At 41.8% G+C, this 22,914-nt stretch overlaps 1 protein-coding gene and 1 long non-coding RNA gene across 5 annotated transcripts in view; both read right to left on the reverse strand.

The window, feature by feature from the left end:
- Positions 1-237: 237 nt before the first annotated feature.
- LOC311049824 overlaps positions 238-22,914 on the reverse strand; it is a 156,679-nt gene continuing 134,002 nt past the window's right edge. The window contains exon 2 of the long non-coding RNA XR_014601239.1: positions 238-982. This is a non-coding gene — a long non-coding RNA (uncharacterized lncRNA). The remainder of the gene's footprint in view (positions 983-22,914) is intronic.
- The window catches only part of eml2 (EMAP like 2), a 47,543-nt gene continuing 24,866 nt past the window's right edge, over positions 238-22,914 (reverse strand). For 2 of the 4 annotated variants that reach the window (XM_084063688.1, XM_084063686.1), the window contains exons 6-22: positions 21,825-21,954; positions 21,243-21,392; positions 17,209-17,281; positions 16,443-16,553; positions 15,655-15,750; positions 14,592-14,726; positions 14,167-14,266; positions 12,807-12,961; positions 10,673-10,798; positions 10,293-10,424; positions 9,196-9,263; positions 8,037-8,125; positions 7,420-7,517; positions 5,899-5,986; positions 4,875-4,970; positions 3,503-3,633; positions 238-1,834 (exon numbers count right to left, since the gene is read on the reverse strand). In XM_084063688.1, the coding sequence (XP_083919814.1) occupies positions 1,709-1,834; positions 3,503-3,633; positions 4,875-4,970; positions 5,899-5,986; positions 7,420-7,517; positions 8,037-8,125; positions 9,196-9,263; positions 10,293-10,424; positions 10,673-10,798; positions 12,807-12,961; positions 14,167-14,266; positions 14,592-14,726; positions 15,655-15,750; positions 16,443-16,553; positions 17,209-17,281; positions 21,243-21,392; positions 21,825-21,954 (1,904 nt within the window). In that variant the 3' untranslated portion in view covers positions 238-1,708. The remainder of the gene's footprint in view (positions 1,835-3,502; positions 3,634-4,874; positions 4,971-5,898; positions 5,987-7,419; positions 7,518-8,036; positions 8,126-9,195; positions 9,264-10,292; positions 10,425-10,672; positions 10,799-12,806; positions 12,962-14,166; positions 14,267-14,591; positions 14,727-15,654; positions 15,751-16,442; positions 16,554-17,208; positions 17,282-21,242; positions 21,393-21,824; positions 21,955-22,914) is intronic. The other 2 variants (XM_084063689.1, XM_084063687.1) reach the window with 1 other exon arrangement.

Here is a 22,914-nt window from a genome sequence, read left to right on the forward strand (position 1 = left end):
AGGATTGGTACTGTGCAGTGTACACTCATCCATTTTGTTGTGTTAATCTTTCAATAGCTTTAAAATATAGTCTGTGTAAGTGTTACTTGGTCAAACATGTTACTGTACCTACTAGGCCTGAACAGGTTGACTTTGACTATTAGTATGATGTAATAAGAATAGGCAGGTAAAATGCAACATTCTCAAAAGTTAAAACTAGTCGAAGAGAACGCAGACAAACCAAAGTTCTCCACTTGGTAGTATTTGGGTACAAACTTTATTAACAAAACAGAGGAAGGCAAAGCATAGCTTAAAGCTCACTTCTACAATACAGAAGCCCATGTTAATAACCTCTGTCCGTCACTAAAAGTGCCACAAGGGCAATAATAATAACATCCATCAGTGTTACATTTAAATATTAAAATAGCACAGCCACTTGGATATACTGCATAATATATATATATATATATATATATTTTATATATACTCTATAGACCTTTGCAACATTAACAGCATCTACGGCAGAACAGCCCTGGTTCATGCTAATCTTCTTACATTATAGTGCCATCTAGTGCCTCTTCAGCACAGTACAGTTACAGTGGTAGTTAAAGGAGACACTCTTGGAGAAACTCGGGGACGAACACAACCACTTGATAGTGTCTGAAATCTCCCACAGCGATCTTTAATGGGTACAATCGTTAGCTTAGGGTTTGGGATGAGTTCAGTTATTAAGGTCGGCTGATAAGAAAAAAGGTTGAGATAACAAGGCAAGGGATTGACTGTAAGATTGTATATATGGGTTAGGCACAGTTAGGGCTAAATACTAACGTCACTGTCTTTCCAGAGTAACCGACATAGTCACTACCAGCTGCAGCCATGCAGAGAGAAAGCTTTTTTTTATGCTATGCTGTATGATAGTTTATGAGGTTGGGCTTTGAGCCAGTATTGCAAATAAGAGAATAGGCTCTATGCACAGCAGCCCTATTGGAACGAAATTGGGCCTCTTCCTTACTTCCTTCACAGGTTTTACCAGTAATACTAATGAAGGCTTTGTTCCATGTCATGTAGCACAGTGGTTTCCAAACCTTTTAATTTCAAGGACCCCCATAACTCTGAGAATGTACAAATGGAACCAAATGGACCCTTACGGGTCCTTAAAAGAGTTACACACCTTTTAAGGTGCCATTTGGAACCCCCTCAAGGAACCACGAGGGTCCCTGGACCACACTTTGAGACCCACTGGTGTTTCCAGTGGGCCAACATGCAACAACATCAGCACCCTGACTCTGTTTGACCAGAACGGAACAGAGTCTTCATTAGTATCATTGGTCACACCTGTAGAGGAAATAAGAACAGGCCCAATTTCTCTCCAAAATGGCTGCTGTGCATACGGCCTATTAGATTGTTCAGCGATTGACTGGAACGGTGAGGATGAGCTTGTTGCTGGGCAAACTCCCTCTACATTCTGTTAGAAAATGCAGTACAGTGATATTAGTTTCTAGATACTTTGACGTTACAATACTTCCATAATACCTTTCTCCACACGGTATGACATCGGTGGTTGGTCGAGTTGTTTCAACAGGCACAGTAGTGCTGCCCTCTAGTGGGGGCAGGAAGGTACAGTGTAAGAAAAGTGGAACATGAGGCTTTTTAGAGAGGATGGCGTGTTCCCATGGTGATACGGCGGTAGGTTAGGTAGGTGGGTGGGAGGGAGGGTGGGCGGCGTTGCCTAGGCGACCACCCACTGCAGGATGCTGGTGTCTTTCCCGCCGGTGGTGATCAGGTGACTGTTGTCGTGCAGGAAGGCAACGTTGGTCACGTGACTGCTGTGGCCACCGTATGTGTGGCCTGGAGCCTGTGTGTGTGTGTGTGGGGGGGGGGGCAGGTTGGACAGAGAGCAGGAAGTGACAGGGTTGGGTTTAAAGTATGTTCATGCTACATGTATTATTGCTAAGGACAATGATTGTAATAAAGAGGTAAAACAAGAAATATAGCTGCAAGCAGCGATAATACGGGGCCAGTGAATGCAGAAAGAAAAAAGAAAGAAGCAATGATAAGTAATATGCACAATAAGCCATAGAAACACAGAAGACTGTCCTTGAGAGAAAGAAGACCATGCAATTAACAAATGAGCATTTTAAACCCTCACTAACACTAATCTCAGTAAAACAACGCCTAAGCCTATCCTCAAGAAACACTATGTGTAAACCTAAGAAAGCCAAATCATGATCACCTCAATACATTGTCGGGGACAGGGATCGGACCAAGGACCTAGGAACTCACAGGCTGCCTCTCTTCTCATTGAGCTAGATATATGGCCTCCCTGACAGTATATGTTGACATCTATAATTATTTCCGTCCATTATGAACTAAGCCTCTGTGTCCCGAACTACTCTAGATAAACTGGTTCACAAACCATTTAGCAATAAATAATTGTTTTGTCTCCTCGGAACGAAAACTAGTCAAAGTATCCGATTTACAAGCTTACAAAATGTTGCTATCTGAAAAGTTGTGAGATTGTAGATCGGCTATTTTCACAATGAAGTACGTCATACATTGAAAAAACACTCTCAAATAAGCATTTCATGTTATCTTTACCATTTGCACATGTATTCATTGATACCGTCATGTTGTTTGCAATTCAACTTAAATGAAGTCTGCATCAAGTGAGACTTGAACTGGCGACCTTGAGGTTGTGAGGCACTCGCTTAAGGGAGAAGCCATTGGACCAACAGACAAGGCATAGGTCAAAAGTTCATGTGTAAAACGTTTCGTGCAGATTACTCAAAAATCCCAGGAGGAGATAGGTTTTAACTGTTTTTCATATAATTCAAAATGGTGGGAGATCTAAAAAGAGGTCAAAAGTCAGAGTGTGAAAGTTGTTCAGCATGAGGAGACGGCACTAGTGATGCGCGGGTCGGGTTTTTTCATGACCCGCCCCGGAACCCAACCCGCCTCATATATAAATCTATGGCTCAACCCGCCCGCGACCCGCGATTTTTTGCGTGTGAGAGCGGCTGACCCGCTCACCCGCAGCCCGCATAATTGCCACTGAAATTCTGACTCGACCCACCCACGCCGCGGGTTGACCCGCGGGACCCATCACTAGGAGACGCATATGTGTATTGAAGTTTCATGGCTGTAGGTCAAACAGGGCATGAGTTGTACCTGTTCAAAGTTGGCATTTTCAATTGAGTGCTATAGCGCCACCTTTTGACGAAAGATTGTGAGATTTATTTCTTGATAGTTTTTCATGACCATCTATCATATGGCCGAGTTTCGTAAAAAGCGTATGCACGGTTCAGCCAGGACTTCAAAAAGTGGCAGAAGAAGAAGAAGGAGAAGAAACAGAATAATGCCAATATCAAAACGGAGCCATGCTGGCAGCCTGGCCCCGTAAAAACACGTAATCTTGAATTGTATTCTGTTCTTACTGTTATGCTGCCTGTAGAAGAGGGATGCTAAGGCTCAAGTGGTTAATACATATAGTATTCTAACTAGTCACCGACTAAAAGGGACTTACCCTTGGTAGAGAACAGGGGTAGGAGAACAAGTGCACTTTGCCAAAGTCATCAGCGGAGGCCAGCAGGGAGCCGTCATGTGACCTGCACACAGCGTTGACGTCTGTCCCGTCCGCCCCATCAGGCCACACTCCTATGAGAGGGAGGGAAGGGGATTTGTTTAGGGCATTTTTATTCCAGAGAGGTCAGTGTAGGTAGATAAGACCTTGTGACAGGGGGGTGTCACAAGGTCTCCTGGATGTACCCAAGACAAAACAACGAACCTGGGGTGACAGGGCTTTCTAGGTTAAAACCCACCTTTTTAGACTTGCATTCTCCACCTAATTCCAATCCCCCCTTTGCCTTTTCATTTTGATGTTTTAGTTTGCTTAGTTTCTAGCCTTTTAACGGAAGATATTCCTTAATAAAGTTGTTTTTGTTTGTTTGTTTTGTTAAGTCACTTGAGCGCTGTATAATTTGGATGTATTTGTATTATTATTATTATTATTATTAGCCTACCTTTATTGATCACTTTATTGTCTCCGCCAGGCCAAAGGCATGGCGGAGACAATAAAGTATGTTTTACCCTCCGTCCGTCCGTCCGTGTGTGTGTGTGTCCGTGTGTGTGTCCGTCCGTCTGTGAACACCTAATCTCCGTCACCATTGGCTTGACCATAGAGATACTGTGTACCGATTTGCATGACGCTTGAACAAAATCTGTAGGAGTACTGTCAACACCTAATATCCGGTACCGTTGGCTTGACTATAGAGATACTGTGTACGGATTTGCATGACGCTTGGACAAAATCTGTAGTACTGTCAAAAAATGTGCTTTACAAAAAGCGGCCTCCAGGTGGCGCTATAAAAAGGCGTGAAAATTCGTGAAAATTTGTCTTTTGCTGTGACGCCATGCTGTGGAAAACACGCCCATAGGCTAAGCTCTGCAGGACGTGTTGTGATTGGCTAGTGAGACACATGATGAAATTAACTTCAAACTTCGCAGACGCGCTATAAACTGCTACTCAATTTATTATACTGCATGCTATAGAAATGTATGAAACCTTAATGCCATATAAAACGTATATTGTTACAAACACAACACAACCTCTATTACAACTTCCTGACCTGGCGGAGACCTGTGCTCCGAGGAGCACTTTTTCTTGTTTATTATAAATTGAGTTGCTATGGCAGTAAACCAAGGACCTTCCGTTTTCATTCTCGTTCTGATCATGGTTGATTTTAGGAAGCTGTAGTGTCTGTTGGTTTGATCAAACTGTTGCTGTCGATGCAAAGAGGATCACTTCTCTTTTTTTAAAACATCTTCTACCATCAACCTAATGAACAGTCATTCTCTCACCAACACAAAAAGGCACATGTTGCTTTGCAGAGACCTACCAAAGGTGTTGAAGCTCAGAGTGCAAGTGGAGGAGGCCCACTCCATGTTACGCATCAAGTCCATGCTAGTCACATGTTTACCGGTGGGAGCCTCCCCTGGAAAAGAAAATAATCAATCAGTGTTAATTTCGTCTACTCAAACTATGACGAAAAATGTTTGGCGACTACCTTTTTTCACTGACGAAAACTAAACAAAAACGACATAAAAACTGAGTTGTGACTAAATATGGAGAAGAGATCCGGTAGAACTAAGACAAGTCATTTTATGCTTGGTTGCGCGTGGCTGTCGCGCTCTGAGAATAGCCGGTTGTGAGCTTGTCGATCGGCTATTTTTGGCACACAACTAAATATAAATCAGGCATTACGATGCCATCACGACCCACCAAAATACATTTTAGTCGACTCAATCAACTGTAGATTTAGTCGACTATAATCATGATATTTATTCAGCTAAAATTAGAATAAAACATTTCAGATGACTAAAATATGACTAAAACTAAATGGAATTTTATTCAAAAGACTATGACTAAAACTACATCAAAATGTGCTGTCAAAATTAACACTGGAATCAATGTCCTATTCACTGTGATGCTCTCTATACACACGTTGTGATGAGTTACAACTTTGTATTATAGAAACACATCTTTGACATCAAATTGTCCATGCTTCCATGTTTGTGAAACATGGTGGTACTGTACTGTAGCCGAGAGATCATGGCTAAACTGGTAATCACACTAGCATTTCATTTTATTACGGTATGTACAAAAAGCCAAGGTTGCAAAACAAAACGAAAAAACACCAGATATAAAACAAATTACTTTCATTGTGTATTCATAGTGAAGACTGCTGATCTTCAGGACCAGCAACATGTTTAGAAGGAACCTTGTGTTGAGATGCAATGAGATTCATTGCAAGATGTTTTTACCAGGGACAAACTGCAGATGCCTTTGTGCAGTCCGTGTCCATGTCCAGCTACATGTATGATTTCTTTTTACAAAAATGTACATCACAAGAGAAGACTTACAGAAGAGGATTTCATAATCTCCTGAGTTGGTGACGAGGTACTGGCTGTCTTTCGACCAGTCAAGATGGGTGACGAAGCTTGAATGGCCCTACAGGGAAGAGGTGTTATGCCAAATTAATACTCCTGCACTGAAAAAAGCAGAGTGGCTATTTTCATGGAACACTGTTGTACGATTAAGTATATGAATCAGGCTTTAGTGTTACTGGGAACCACACAGAGCCAATATGAAGTAGCACACCGTAACATGAATCTAGACTGTAAACTAAAACAATAAAACAGCTGCAGTACATGCAACTTACATGTACTGTAGGTATACCTTTCCATGAAATCACTTGACCCTTATTACCGTTATGATTTCTTAATAACTGAAGCTATATTTCATTCAGTTTAAAGGTAGGGTAAATTATATTTTTGTTAATAAAGAGCTGGAGAGACATGGGAGACTCCTTTTACTGAACAAACACTCTATAGCAATGAGTGCCATCAGAATATAGAGCTATTTAACACTTATTTTAACCAAAGTAAATCACTTACCCTACCTTTAAGTTGATTTACATATTTACAATAGTTATAATAATCATAATAATAACAAAACAAATCAAACAAGGTAAACTAATTATATTATATGCATTTGGTGATTCACAAGCAAGTTAATTGTCCAAGTCCCCGAAAAAGGGATAGGGAGATGCATTAAACTTGTCGGGAGTCGGGACCTACCCCTGGGTATATTCTCATTGATTTACACGCCTCTAAGCACATCCATTTTCCAGACTGTACTCTCTCTCTCCATATATATAAATGACATACATATACTAAATGCAGACCAATTACAGGGGGGATGAAACTCCATATTGGGTGGTGCACAAATGCTGCACGCTGAAGTGTGGGGCGAATACATAGCTACGGTCCAACTCCATTTGCGGAGGTAAGGGCGTTGAAAGGGGGTTATATTTTAGCAGGTTAGCAGGATATCTCCAAAAGTTATGATTGGATTTAGATGAAGCTTTGTGGAAAGTTTGGTGATGGAGCCAGGAAAATAACGGCTTTACTTTTCCCAGTGATTGCTCCAAGAGGGGTGTGAAACTTTGGTAGACATTTGGCAGACATTATTGGCCCAATCAAACAAAATGGGCACACTGGAGAGCTCGTTTCCAACCACTGAACAAATATAGTGCTGAACTATCCGACATGTGGAAATGTTGAAAATTGCATGGTGTTGGAAGGACGTAGAGTACTGTATGTATGTATGTATGTACCGGTATGTATGCACTCTGAGTGTGATCTTACTGGCTTGCAATAGTGTGCTGTAGCAGGCAGCCTGTCTAGAAATGGATCTGTGAATCTATCTGTGTGTCCGGACTAATCTCGCAAAACGCGAATACTGATCAACACCAAACTTCTTGCACACTGCCAGTAGGCCAAGGAATACATACATAATGTTTTATATTTTAGAACATATTTAACTTTCATTTAAAAATGGAAGTGAACAGCAGTCAGAAGGTAAAAGTGTGTGCTACTTACGGTACATTTTCCTACACGGCTGTACTTTCTGCCATTCTCTGTCACTGCATAGATGTAAACAAAGTTGTCATGGGAACCCACTGCCAGGAAGTTACCATCTGTGAACAGGACAGAGTAGGAGTCAGTGGTGAGATAAGAGTTACTCAATGCTGCCAATCTATTTTCAGACAGATGATTAGAACACTGTTTACAAATAGTGTAGTCACATGTAGATAAAGATTGACATGAATAATAATTCATGCATGAATACAGACAAAGAAAGTGCAACTGCTCTTTCCTTCAATGATACATGTTCTATCAAGAGAGAATAGAGCAAAGCATTGCTTTCAGATGTACCGAATTAAAAAAAAGGTACGTGCTGTGCTTAACCCTTTAAGACCTGAGGCGATTCTAAACATTTTCTAAATCCTAACAGTTTTTTGAAAAAAAAAATCAAAAAAATATTTTTTCAAGATTTTTCAAAAATAGCAGATCTACAAGCTCATAGCGCGGCACTCGGTGCCGCGCTATGAGCTTGTAGATCTGCTATTTTAGAATAGCCAAAGACATCTAAAGTGACACAGATGCGTTCCAGGTAGGCACGTTGGGAGAATTGTATAAGTGATAACATGCTGTACCTGGGGAGTACTTAACATTGGAGATCATCTCATTGCCGTCAGTGTGCATAGAAACCAGATCTCTTGTGTCAGTGTCCAGCACTAACCACCTGAAACAAACAACACACAACGGTGAACATGGCAGTGGTGGAAAAAGTACTCAAATGATTTACTTAGGTAAAAGTATCAATACTGCAATGTAGAAGTACTCTTTTACAAGTAAATTAAAAAAATACTTGAGTAAATGTACAAACGTATTGGTATCTAAATGTAATTAAAGTACCGGTACAGTGTAAAAGTACTAAAATGTTTGAAAATAGCAGGTCTACAAGCTCACAACGCGTTGCGATTAAGTAACTAGTAACTAAAGTTTTCAAATAATTGTAGTGGAGTAAAAGTACTGATAATTGGAAATACTCCAGTAAAGTAAAAGTACCTCAAAATTGTACTTAAGTACAGTACTTGAGTAAATGTACTTAGTTACTTTACACCACTGGAATATGGTGCAGTATCTCAAAATGAACACAAGCAGTGGCCTAGTTGTAACAGTAGTATGTGTGTTGGTGGTAGCAGTGGTCAAAGTATTAGTGCATCAGTAGTAAGTCAAACTTGTAGCAGTAGGATTAGAAATTGCAGTAGTATTGTTAGGAGTAATCACCGGCTTCTCCTGGCTTTGTGTCGAAGAGGCCTTGAGCAAGACAGTGACAACCTAACTGCTTCTAATGAGCAGGTTGGTGCCTTGCACGGTTGTCTCTACTGTAGGTGTGTGGGTGTGTGTGTGTGTGCGTGTGCGTGTGCGTGTGCGTGTGCGTGTGTCCATTTACTATTTATTTGCAGGTACAGTAGTACTATACATTCAGGGATGACCTTTACCCAGAAGAGTTAGCACATACAGTATTTATTAGAACCGTTTTTTTTTTCTTCCCTGACTTTTGAAAACCAACTTCCGGCTTGAGTTAAGTTAACCCATTAAGACCTGTGTCACTTTAGATTTCTTTGGCTATTCAAAAATAGCAGATATACAGCACCGAGTGCCGCGCTATGAGCTGTAGATCTGCTATTTTTGAAAAAATCTTGAAACCATTTTTTTTTTATTTTTTTCAAAAAACTGTTAGGATTTAGAAAACATTTTCAATAATCGCCTCAGGTCTTAATGGGTTAAACAGATGTAAGGGGTTACCTTCCAGTGGTGGTCCCCACAGCCAGGACTTCTCCACCCGGATGGAACCCTGCAGACCTCCCTGGGTCCTGCAACAAGGCGAGATGAGAGGAGACAAATGCTTCACTTTTGTTTATTTCACTCACATTTATTTGCAAGAACGTGGAGTGTATTTATGTTCAGAGCAATCCCTAGACTCAAGTTAGCGTGTACCAGCAGTGTGACACTCAATTGACAAAAGAATGTCCTTAAAGCCCGTTCACACTGTGATTTCCTTTGTGGAAACAGCAGATGTTTTCCCATGCATTTCAATGACCTTTGACGGTGTGGAAAGCAGCTTGTTGCATAGCAACACAAAGAAACGTGCGGCAAAAACTAGACTAGTTCTGGGGCATCCGCTGGCCTAGCGGTCCAGGCGCATACCACACACGCTGGTAATCCAGCTTTACAGCGTGTCGCGGGTTCGACTCCCGATCCCGACGACCTTTGCTGTGTGTCACCCCCCCCATCTCTCTCCCCATTTCCTGTCAGCCTACTGTCCTGTCAAATAAAGGCATAAAAGCCCCCAAAACATATCTTTATAAAAATAAACTAGACTAGTTCAACATTTGCAGGATCGCATATGCAACATCATCTAGCAACGTGCTGTGATAGCCAATCAAACTTATCAACAAGCAACAACAACACAACAACAACAGGACCATGACATCGCAGACCCTGCCATTGTTTGCTGTGAATGGAGCCTCACAGTACATCACAAACTGTGAACGACAACAAGGTCAAATGTGATTTTATAATAAAATAATGTCTACACTCAATGAGGAAATAAACCCTTTTCTTTAAAGAAATGACTGAAAAATTAATGAAACAAACTCTCTCCTGTTTAGGAAACACACTATTACTAGTAGTGATAGTACTACAGTACCATGTAATAGTAATCCGCATTGACAGCCACTGTATGGTGCTAGTAGTACCATTAGCAACAGTGGCTGTAGCAGTAGCAGAAGTAATTGTCCTATCAGTAATAACAATAGTACTGTTACAGTAGTAGCACTGGTATTAGTAGTAGTAGTAGTAGCAGCACATGTAGCATTTTGTCCCCCAACCCACCCACCCACCTCGATAGTCTTGCTCCACAGGGGCTGGTGGGAGTTGGTGTCCCAGAGGTGGACCTGCTTGTCCTGGGCACAGGAGACAAACTGCTCCATGGAAGGATGGACATCCAAGCCCCACAGCTCATCTGTGTGTCCCTGTATGAGGAGACGAACAGTGAGGAAGATGAGGAAGAGAAGAAGGGGTAGAGTGAGAGTGACAGAGGCAGAGAGATCAAATCAAATGAATGTAGAACGTGAGAGAAAGAGAGGGATGGAGAAAGGAGGTGTGACACAGGAGTGTGAGAAACAGCAGGAATGGGAATGTGTAAAAGAAAGACAACCTTTGCTTTAGAGAAAAGTACAAGTGAGATAGTGTGTGTGTGTGTGTGTGTGTGTGTGGTTACCTGCACAATAGGAGTGAGTGTGTCAGGGAAGGCTGCCCTGATGATGGCATTCTTAGTGGTTCCTATGAACAACTCTCCTGGTTTGCCCTCAGCCAGAGCTCGCACCGGGCCGAACGAATCCCCAACCTGGACACATAGAAAATACTGGTCAGCCAAAACAATGCACCCTAGATTTCATTTTTCAGTGTATTTGACTAATTTGGCTGGAGAGGATTTTTTTTTCATAAGACCATTTTATTTTAAGTTCTTAGTTATATCAAACATAGTTGTGATTTGTTTGAGCAGTGCTAGTAGACATAGGATACAGAGGAGACACAGTAGAATTTGAAACGCTAAAGATGACAGCACCAACAACATAAGAGGAAGCTGTCATGAACTGGCCAATTGACGTACCTTCGTGTGCAATTTTTTAAAAGCCTCCATTCATGGATTTGTATAAAATGTTATTTTGTCATATCACGAGGCAGCGCATGCGTACAAGAATCAGAATCAGAATCAGGTTTATTGTCACATCACAGGTTTACAAGGTAAAAAAGTGGGTGAAATTCGTTTTTGTACATCACTCCCATCGCAACGTTAGATTCCGTAGAAAGAAGAGTGGGGAGAGAGAAGAAGAAGAGGGGTAGGGGGCAAGTGGGAAGGAGATCAACAAGAGAACAATAGAAGGCCAAAAACAAGTTATCTACATATTTACAAAGTACCTGAGATAAGAGACAAACTAAGGTGCCTGAGCATAGCAGCAATGTATGTATACTGTGCATGATATACTTATTGCGACCGTAGGTCGCATTTACTATAGAAACCTGCTCCAGGTGTCCGTCCGTCACGTCACTCCGTCACACACGTCCCGTCACACTTTTGCCCTGCTCATATCTCCGCACCCGTTGCCCCGATCCATGCCAGATTTTGCACACACACTCCTTACCTGCCAAACTACACCCTCCAAGGACCCCCGGAGCTCCAGGGACCCCCAGCTGCCTCGGGGACCCCCAAGTGTAAAAAATGAGCACATGTGGACTAATTACCAAATGACCACCCCAACGGGGCTGCTCACGGGGCATTCCCGGGGACCACCCACTCCTGGTGCTCCAGAACGGATGCAAAAGTGGTGGCGCCCCCAGTGGAGGACCCCCTGCCACTGCAGCTCACATAAAATGCCGTAACTCGGGCTAGGAGCGTCCGGGAGAGCCGCGGCCGGTACCTATTCGTCCGCCAAGGCAACGCGGACACCCCACCCCTAATTTCTCACATGGCCCTCTTCTAGCGCCACCTTCAGGCCGCTTTTCACAACACATTTTTGCCCACTACTCCTACAGTTTTGCCCCTAAAAACACGCAAATTGCTACACACTACACAGTATGTCTACACTCATGTCATCAACATGCCTGCCACCACATTTCTTAGACCACCAAACAAAACTATACATTGCCCACACAACTAGGAACCAATCGCCGTTACAGCCCTCTTCTGTATACATGTGACCTACGGTCGCTTATCTCCCGATTAGGGAGTCTTACTGGTAGACGCTAAGGTGCTTAGAGAGAAAAAGAGCGCAATAATAAAAAAATAAAAAAATAAAAAAAGTTTGTGCGTTATACATGGGGATTAAGGTGCAGAGGGTCAGTGCGTGTTCACCTAAGGGTGGTCTGACCCAGGTATAATCCGCAAGTAGCTCCATGAGGGAGAGCAACAAAAGTAATCTTTAGCATTTTGACTAAAGCTTTTGCCACAAAGTGTACCGCTAAAGGCTTTCCTCTTTAACAAGCACTGTTAAGTGGAAATAATGTTTGTCTGTGGACAACGGAATAAATTGTAAAACTCATTTGTATACAATTCACCAGCATTGCTAAATACTAAATCTAAACTTTACATATACTGCAGATGACTCCGCATTCATGTGTAGTCAGAACATCCTGCCAATGGGGATTACCAAGATGGCACCCGAGTGCACCAACAAAAGATACTTCTGATGGTTTACTAACATCATACCACACCTGCTATGCATTACCAGGAATATATACTATTTTCTATACTCTTGCCTTCCATCTCTTTTTATAGTATCACTAAGCATCACTCAACTTTTTCCATCACTGTTTAATGCAGTAAAGTTACTCTACAGTCTCTGTTTCCTCACCTCCATCTCCGACTGTTTGCCATAGTCATGGTCCCACAGCACCACACGGCGGTCCTTCCCTCCTCCAGAGACCACCGTGCCATCCTTCAGAACGCACACGGAGAATATCCCGCCCTCGTGGGCCCCCGACACTACTTGGCTGATCCGGTTACCACCTGATCAAAGAGATGGACGATCAGAGATGGTTACAGTGAGTCTGGCAAGTTCACCTCCATACAACAACAGTGACAAAAATACAGTTTGCTGGAGACATTCCTTTACTTGAAGGTTTTTGAATGAATCAGTCATGCAATATAAGGGTGTGATCAGTATGTTGATAAAACCCTATGGGCCCTATTTAGACCATCTATGGCACAGGGCACAGAATGCAGGCCGCAAAATCCGTCCAGGGTGTTTCTCCTCCAATTTTGCTAGTTAAACAGCGCATTATCTGGGTGCAAAGTGAGGCGCATGGCACAAGGGGGTTGTATTTAGACCATATAGTCATGGGTGTGTTTGGGCATAACATAAATTAGACCAATTAGTTCCTTTTCCCTTTCCGAAGCGCCTGAGCTTGGCATGTTGCTATTTAATGACGGATTGGAGGAGACGCAGACAATTTTCTGCTGAGGAAAAGTGAAAGTGTGCTACCATTTAGCAATACAATATATTGATAATGTGGCCCAGATCATTCATTATTTTTTGAACCTCAATGCTGTGTCCCTCAGAAATGTCACCTAACATGTTGAACATTTTGGATGTGGACCTGTTAAGTATACCACCAGTGCAGTGACCACACTGGTGCGTTATCCAAAAAACTATTCAACAAATCAAAACGGGAGCAAACACTGTTTATATTCACACTGATGAAGGCTAGATAGCCAAAATGTTTGTCATCTTGTAAATTTGAGGCATATGGAACAATAAAAAATACAGAATTTTATTTCTGAGTGTGACCCAAAATGGTCTGATTTGTTAAATATATGAAGCAGACATCACTTATCCCACTAAATATATTAATATCAAATCTATTTTCTTACACTTCGTCATCTCAACTATTGTAATATTCTGGTAACTTCCATCTTCCAAACTTCCAACGTCCATGTCTTCATGTTAATAACATTAAACATCCTGTCAGTCTTATTGACATTTAAATTCTAAATCCTGAAATCACAGTGAAATGATGGAGGGGTGTAAAGATGGGGTGCACTACGTTAGTCCGACAGCGCATTCCTCCGACAGCGCAGCGCTCCGACGTTTCCAATACTAAACCCGAACCAAACCCTCACCCTAACCCTAACCGCACGCGGATGCCACATAGTCGGAGAAAAGGTCTGTCGGATTAACGCATGCCTCCCGTAAAGATGAAGGGTGTAGCTACCTTTGGCCCAGACATAGATGTTTCCACTAGAGTCTCCAGTGATAGCATCTCCATTCTCAGCAAAGGCAACACATAACACATACTTTGGCTTTTCATTTTTCTATAAAGGAAAGACGCAGTGAGAGAGAGGGAGAAAAAGATACATAAACAAATATTACTTAATTGCAGTATCTCGTCTTAAAGCTACAATTCTAGAGGATGTTAATACAATATATAATATAATACTAGGAGATCTGCAATGGTTGGAGATAGTCTCCCTTCTCTTCCATTGAGAAATGTAGACCCTGGTGTCGGGTAGGATGCGGCCAGATTGGGAGGATTAAGCTACAGGATTGGTCCCAGTTTAGTGTCATCACAGTAGTTTCAATAAGGTTAACAGAAAAGCATTAAACTGACAAGACTAAAGTACTGGAAGAGAGACGCACCTCAAAAAGGCCCTGTCTCTTGGTGAGTGTGTTTCCCTCCATGGTCCAGAAGTTGAGGTGAGACTTTCCACATGTGACAATCAGGTTGGCATCCATGGGGTGGAACACTGCCCCCAACACGGAGTCATTGGAGCACTGGGAAGATGAGAGGGGTGCATGCAAGTGGTTTATTATGTACAGTACATCTTCCTTTACACTTGTACTCATAGTGGCGACAAAGCGACAGGCAATGGAAGCCAGCGATATGAAGCTAAAAACTGACGCCCGCCACTACCCGCCCAGCGTTACAAAGTTGAGCTGGACATGACCACTTTCATTGCTTCAGTGGTGCTGTGAAGCGTCAAGCAATCATATGTTTTTATTTAATCATTTCCACTCCCCTCCTATCTACCCACAAGTCCTGCACTGTTACATGAATGGAAGAAAAACTTAAGCTTTACGCAGTGTGGCTTGAGCAACACTTGGTGACTAGGCAGTAACTGGCCACGCTCAGCCGTTTTGTAGCCTTGTCCACTAGTGTGAACGCCAAGGACGCTCAATGGATTGTAAATACTGCCTGTCCACTGTATACAATGATCTGTCGAATACTATAAAATGTCACATAAGTCACACTGCTATCGCATGGCAAATGCCCTTGAACATCCTTATCTTAACCATGGCATGCCTTAACTTATCCAGTTTCATCATTATGTGTTCCTACAGTGATTTCCTCTCTGTTACCAAATGGATCCCTTCACAATAAAATCTGCAGTGTTAATTAATTCATTTGACACTTAAAGAGAATACAAATTACATTTGTACACTCTCAGAGTGAGTTAAAGGATTTCACAGTGTTTAACTGCATGAACCCTATTCTGGGCATGTAATAATAGACAAACGTTCTGCAAAAATGATCAGATCTAATGTAATTTACACTAACCCTATTCTGGGCATGTAATAATAGGCGAACATTCTGCAAAAATTACCAGATCTAATGTAGGTCTGCAATTTAAGAGATTTGGCGTTGATGGACAAAAGGACGGGACCCCTGGGGGAGGTTACAGGGATTGAAAGGTCAGGTTACCTTGACATCAGCCAGTTGTTTCTCCTTCTGCCAGTCCCAAACTGACAGGATGTGATCGTTAGCATCGTCCACAGCACAGAGGTGGGATCCTCCATTCTGTGGAGCGGAGGTTTGTGAGATTAACTCCGGAAAAGCACACAGAACACACAGACAAACCCTCCTCTAGATGGCTAGCCTCCTGCAGAGCCACACCGTAAAAAAATAAAAATAATGTTTCGATCATACAGTAGCATTATTATCAGATGATACTGGTGATGATCCTATAATCCTATTATATGAATAATTTCTCGTTATTTTAATTGCATTCTGCACGACTTTACCATTTCTTGAGCATGGTAAAAAACAAAGGTAATTGTCTTGCAAATCCTCTGGCAGGGAGTTTTTAATTTCCTGTTAACAGATGTTATATCATTTATTAAAAGTTGTTTCTGTGGACTGTATTCTCAACAGCGGAAATGTACTGGACAAATGAACATTGTCAACACAGACAATTCAGAAAAAGTATACTGTTGAACATTCTAATACTGTCATTATTTTGACCATTAAGAAAGCGAAAGTCCATCATGATCCTGTGAATTATTTAAATTTACAAATAGTTGCCTGAGGAAGGTCCACACGATCGAAACGAAACGTTGCTTCATTAAATTATTTCTTGTACCGTGCAAGTTGGCGTTGTGCACGTTTCTGTTTTTAACCCAAATATAATTGTTAAAATTAAACGTTTTATCAATATGACCTTTAAATTAAATGAACACACAGGCTTTTACAGTGAAGGTGAAAAGGCATACCGACTTGGAGAAGGCTACACAGGTGACAGCCCTGTCGAACACCCCCATCCCAATCACATGGAGGGTGTTGAGACTCACAGAGTCCCAGACACGCACGTGAGGGTTCAGCAGCTAGAGACAGACAAACAGATGAATGAATGAGAAATGAATTATATTATAACCACTTTCATTTATTATAGAACCTATAGTATGTGGCATTAGTGTATTACAAGGAAACATGCTGCCAAGTTAAGTCTTTGAAATAGAAAAACTCAGAAAGGAATGATGACATTAATGAGTGTGGATCATGTTTTTTTTTCCCTGAGGGTTGCGAGGAGGGGTGCTCAACATCCATGGCAAAATGCAAAAAGAGAGAAAAAAGGTATTGTTTTGCACATTATTTTACAGCACTATTAATCTGATGTTTGTTAGTTTTTATTTTTAAAGCTTCTTTCTTTAAACTGATGTTGTTTTAAGATGGTCAGGTCCTCTCTAATGAACCAACCAGTAGGGGTCAGTAGTGAGAAAGGACTACAATAGAAACGGACTGCAGCACAAAGGGCAGTAGGAATTGGCAGAATGACTTAATTGGGAGAAATGGAGAAAAAGATGAAAAAACAAGGAAAAAAACAGGCTGGTCATGTAACGTAAGTCATAAGTCCTTACCGACTGAATTGAATGAGAAGATAAGAAGGCAGATATAGACGTAAGGGAAGAAGAGAGGGTGTGTCATTATTACAATGGTGACTGCACCTTCTGAATCGTGTTTCAATGTGTTCCCTTTAACTACCTTGCCGTCTTTCGAAGTTCCTGCCACTTGCCCCGTTGCTATGGTAACCATGTCTGGATGCACACCCAAGCTAGTGAGAAGAAAATAAAAAGGTTTAGAGTGCTGTAGAGAAGATCCCAAATACATAATTCATTAGTTTACACACCTCCCGTAGAAGGGAATGAAAAGAACAAGTGAAGACTACCCATACTGATTGTCAAGCTTTCCAACACAACAGCAATTGTTGTCTCCGCCAGGCCGAAGGCTTGGCCGATCTTTTTGGCTGGGTATGTTTTGCACCCTGTCCGTCTGTCCGTGTGTCTGTGTGTGTGTCAGCCCGTCCATCTGTGAGCAGATAATCTCCGGCACCATTGGCCCGATCGACGTGAAACTGTGGTCACACACACACACACACATTCCCTGCCAGAGCAGAACCTCTGCCAGCAGGAGGAAAATATTTGCTAAATATTGTTTTGTTATTACTCCTACAGATTGTCCAAACATCACGCAAATCTGTACACAGTATCTCTATAGTCATATGATCAAGACGGAGATGTCCGATTTTTCATATTCCAACCTGATTGGCTAAGATCGGCTTCTAAAGTTTGCAGGAGTGGTCCGTAACAAAAATACCTCAAATTATGAATGCAGCATGCCATTGCCGTGAAACTTTGCACACGCATTCCCACTAAGCCAAGAAAGATATGCCACCCTACATTTTTCAAATCAGCCTCATGGTGGGTGGTGCTATAACAGAACTGACCGGCTTGAAACTTTGCATGCACACTCCCTAGGATCACGTATCTGATTTTATATATTCCATCCTAATTGGCAAATTCCGAACATTGCTGGCCCACAATAACCTACCTGACCTGGCGGACACCTGTGCTCCGTGGAGCACTTTTTCTAGTTTATACAGCCAGCAATATAAAGGTCGCTGGATGCCCTGGTTAAGGCAGTGTCCTCAGCGACGCTCGAAGAGCATCTTAACTCTCTCCAGAGTACCAGGAGATTGGCTGGCCTTACAACCCAGTCACGGATTGGATAGTCAGGATGACTAGCTGGCCTTACAACCCAGCTAGGCCTTCACAGTGGCTCTTGAGTCCGGTTCTAAACAACCAGCCGATTATCAGTTTTACACTATCCATAACTTGTTCGATAATCAAACAATCAATAAGTGTGTGTGGGTTTTTTTTAAAAACATTTTCTTATGGATCGATTAACCATATAAGCATTATTTAATACTTTGTTGCAGAGGTGTCATGCAAAAAATCTGATCTACAAGCGCACAACGCGTGTGTTGCAATGGGATCATCTATTTTAATTTTTTGTATTATTTATTAAATAACATGTCCAAAAAAAGATCTAGATTATTCAATTTTATTAAATTATGAAATCAATTAGTTCAACCAACTATTGCACCCCTAAAAACAACAGATACGATGAGAAATCTAATAATCTAAGAAAAAAATGCAACAGATCTCTATGGTTACAGTCATCAAACATAGTATTATTAGGACAGCGCTGGCCTATTTTGGGGCCATGCATGTGGAGAACAATAAGTCTTAAAGTGGAACTGCTGTGCGGCACAAACGTTATGCGAAGCTCAGCCAATTGGTTTAGCCAATCAGGGATTACCGTCACAAACGTGGCACTCCGCCAATCCGTGCAACACACACACACACACACACACACACACACACACACACACACACACACACACACACACACACACACACACACACACACACACACACACACACACACACACACACACACACACACACACACACACACACACACACACACACACACACACAATTCTGCTGGTCATGTATGATAGAGAAGAGCCAGGTAGATAAATGAGAGCTAGCTGAGAAAAACGGTTATTTTAAAACAAGACAGAAAGTAATTGTACAATGTAGTACATTGTAAAAGTTCCAGTTTTTACACAATGGTTGGTGACATACTTTGGAACTGTGCCATCTCTAAGGGGAAGTTTTTAAGGGGAAGTTTTTGAGGACAGGAAAAAGGAGAAGTTTGTAAGGAATGGTGTGATAAATAGTTGTTGAGACACTTGAGTTTATATTAATTTGCCTTGACTGTAGTTCACGTTTAAGCAAGAATTGTCTGCAGTACTAATGTGACAGAAACAATGCATAAACAAGGGCTGTAATAATGGCTGCTACTGTAATAGGAATTCATTTATTCCCTGTAGAGAGATGAGTATTTTTCCCATAATTCCCTGGAGACCGAGAGCGTTTATACTCTAATGAGCATGTGAAGGCTTCTGGCCCCAGATGATGTCAAAGCCTAAATCATTTACTATGCTCTTGTAAACGACCACTCATTAAAAACAAACAAGAAAACTATTAAAAGAAGAGTTAATGACACTACTGTCGGTCATATAATGAGTTAAATGGTATGCTTGACAAATACCAGCAAACCATTCATTCACAGTACAACATGTGTATGCATGCATACACTGTAAGCATGTATTTATGTTACATGTATTTGATGTATATTAACATGTAATCTATTTGAATGGTACTGTAGGTATTCATTCACAGAACATGTTCTGTATGTATGTTCTATTCATACTATATGAATATGCCCTTTCTCTCAAAGACCATGACACCATGACAAAGAATCTACACAATACAGCCGTCGCTAAGCTGTTCATTATCGATGTCTGAACAGCCCTCTACAGTACGCTCAGTTACTGCGTGTGATAAAAGTTATAACTCAATTATTTCCCCTCTACTGTAAAAGTCAAAGTCTACAAGAATGATTTACATAAACAAATATCATATTTAATCCCTGTACCATCTCTCTCATAGGAATAGCATGATGATCAGGAGACGTCTGTTGAAATCGAAGGTGGAGCTCACTGTAACAGGATGCGAGTTGTATAAGCCGCCTGTCGTACAAATGTAGGATTTAAAATCATAAGACGGCATGTTATTTCTGTCTCCAAGTGCACATACACACCTTAATACACTGGAGTCTGGAGTCCCGTATGGCACCGGTGCAGAAAAAAGATAGTCATTTTGTAGAAGAGATCAACGCTGGAGCAGCACGGACAGTTTAAGCCTTTCATTATTTAGGTGCATATTTAAGTACAAAAAGTGACTGACGTTTTGGTCTTACGACCTTCCTCAGAGTCATGACTCTAAATAATAAAAGGCTTAATCTGTCTGTGCTGCTCCAGCGTTGATCTCTTCTGCATCTGTTGTCCCTGCCCTGCCCTGATGCACCGGACTGGACTTTTTAGGCTGAGGCGCAACGGTAGACTCCCTTTCTTCGATAGTCATTTTGTATTTTAAAACAAAATGCCAGACGCCAGAAGGCTGGTTCTCTACGGCCACGGCTTTTACTATAATACCACAGTTTCAATCTGCTTTGGTTTTGCCCAGCTTGTGTTGATGTGAGACATGAACGCCTCTCTGGGCTGCCTGAGCGACTTAAGTTGAAAGGTCTTTCTACACCACACACTATAACTACAACATCCACCACTGTCATCGCTATAGTAGTATTGTGGACAGCCATCCACTTGAATTAGAACGATCTTAGAACGATATTTAACCCATTAAGACCGGGGACGCATGTGTGTCATTTTCAGATGTCTTTGGCTATTCAAAAATAGCAGATATACAAGCATATACAAGAAAAAATATGTTTTCGGTCCTTATGGCAGGCATCACCTGCTGCTGTATAGTCTTTTAACCGCGTTCAACGTGGTGTCCCTATTTGGGGCATGTCATTCTAGTATAAAAGTTTTTATGTTGCAAAACTTAGTAGGTAAGTAGTGAAAATATCCAATCTACTGTACAACCACACGCATCATGTTATGAGAGCTATTTTCACGTGACATCATACAATAGGGCTTACAGTAAGTGTGTTGTATGGTGTGTTTTTGATTCTCTGTGAAGCACTTTGTAGCTCTGTTTCAAAAAGGTGCTACATAAATAAAGCTTTATTCTTATTATGAAATGACCCTGAGTCCTTACTCCTAACATTTTACAGGTCATTCACACCCACCACCATCTCACCATTTGACATCGTCGTTATGGCCCAGGTAGTGTCTCTGCTGCTGTTCCTCTGTGTTGTACAGCACCACTACAGAGGCATTGAAGTAGACGATCTCTCCCGTGGGCAGCAGGTAGAGGTTGGAGCGACAGTCACGGCCTCGGTAGCCATACCTGCTCAACAGGTTAAGGAGCTGAACGGTACAGCCAGACACATGCATTTAGCTGATACTCACAGCCAGGGGTGACTTAAAGTAAGAGGTTCAGAATGATCAAAGGCCAATAATACTATTATACTAATTGAGCACTAACTGACATCCCAATTTTGGGAATGTCATTATATGCTAAAAGAATCATTAAATAATGTAAATTCTTTCTAAAATAGACAATCTCCATGTTCGCAAGGTGTCGAATAACAGTAAGTAACAGTACATTATTTTTTAATTGATCTGTTAGGCTTGATCTTAATTTGTTCTTATTTTATTACTAATGAACGGTTTTAATGGGGGTTTGAGCTCTGCCCACAAAAGGAAAACCTTTGAACAATCATTTCTTGCCAGTTGGGAACAGACCTCCTCCTCCTCCTCTCACACATCTGAAGGATACACCCACTGCAGCTTGAGTTTCTGGTCTGGCAGCGACACCTTCTGGTCCAGACTGTAGCTGTCCTTCTGATCGTCTGGCACATGCATGGTCACAGGACGGCCCCGCAGGAACATCCTCACATAACCATCCTCTGGAGGGAGACAGAGAGAGAGAGACAGAGAGAGAGAGAGAGAGAGAGAGAGAGAGAGAGAGAGAGAGAGAGAGAGAGAGAGAGAGAGAGAGAGAGAGAGAGAGAGAGAGAGAGAGAGAGAGAGAGAGAGAGAGAGAGCGACACACACAGAGAGAGAGACAGACACAGAGAGAGAGAGAGACAGACAGACAGACAGACAGACAGAGAGAGAGACAGACACAGAGAGAGAGAGAGAGAGAGACACACACACACAGAGAGAGAGAGACAGACACAGAGAGAGAGAGAGAGACAGAGAGAGAGACAGACAGACAGACAGACAGACAGACAGACAGACAGACAGACAGACAGACAGAGAGAGAGAGAGAGAGAGACACACAGAGAGACACAGAGAGAGACAGAGAGACAGAGAGAGACAGAGAGAGACACAAAGAGAGAGACACAGAGAGACAGAGAGAGACAGAGACAGACAGAGATTTGTATACATCCTAATCAGGCCTGGAATTTCGTCATTTTAGGGGCAAGGCCACTTGATCCATTCAGACTGAAACAGGAACATTTTTTTAGGGCACAAAGGCCAAATGCCAGGGCTGGAAGGCCATCAAATAAAACAAGATTTTAGTCCATTGCAAATAATTAATTGAATTTAAGGGTTAAGGATGATTTTAAATGTAATATGTAGACTATCTGCATTGAAATAAATAAATTATGGTATTTACAATCTGAATCATGCTCAGCCCTGCAGCCAATCAAAGTCACTGGACTGGTTTAAAGAGGAAGTGAAGTGAGTGAATTCCTCACTCAGGGAAGTGAAGAATTCACTGGAAAGAAGAGACACTGGTGTCTACATATTGACAAGAAAAAGACAGGAGAAAGTGATTCAGTGAGTCATCTGGGGCATTAAGGCCACTGTGGCCTCAGGGCATGTCATTTCTTTGTGGGGTACAAGGTCAAACTGTGGGG

The sequence above is a fragment of the Gymnoscopelus microlampas genome (assembly GCF_963454915.1).
Source record: "Gymnoscopelus microlampas genome assembly, chromosome: 8".
Taxonomy (NCBI): Eukaryota; Metazoa; Chordata; class Actinopteri; order Myctophiformes; family Myctophidae; genus Gymnoscopelus; species Gymnoscopelus microlampas.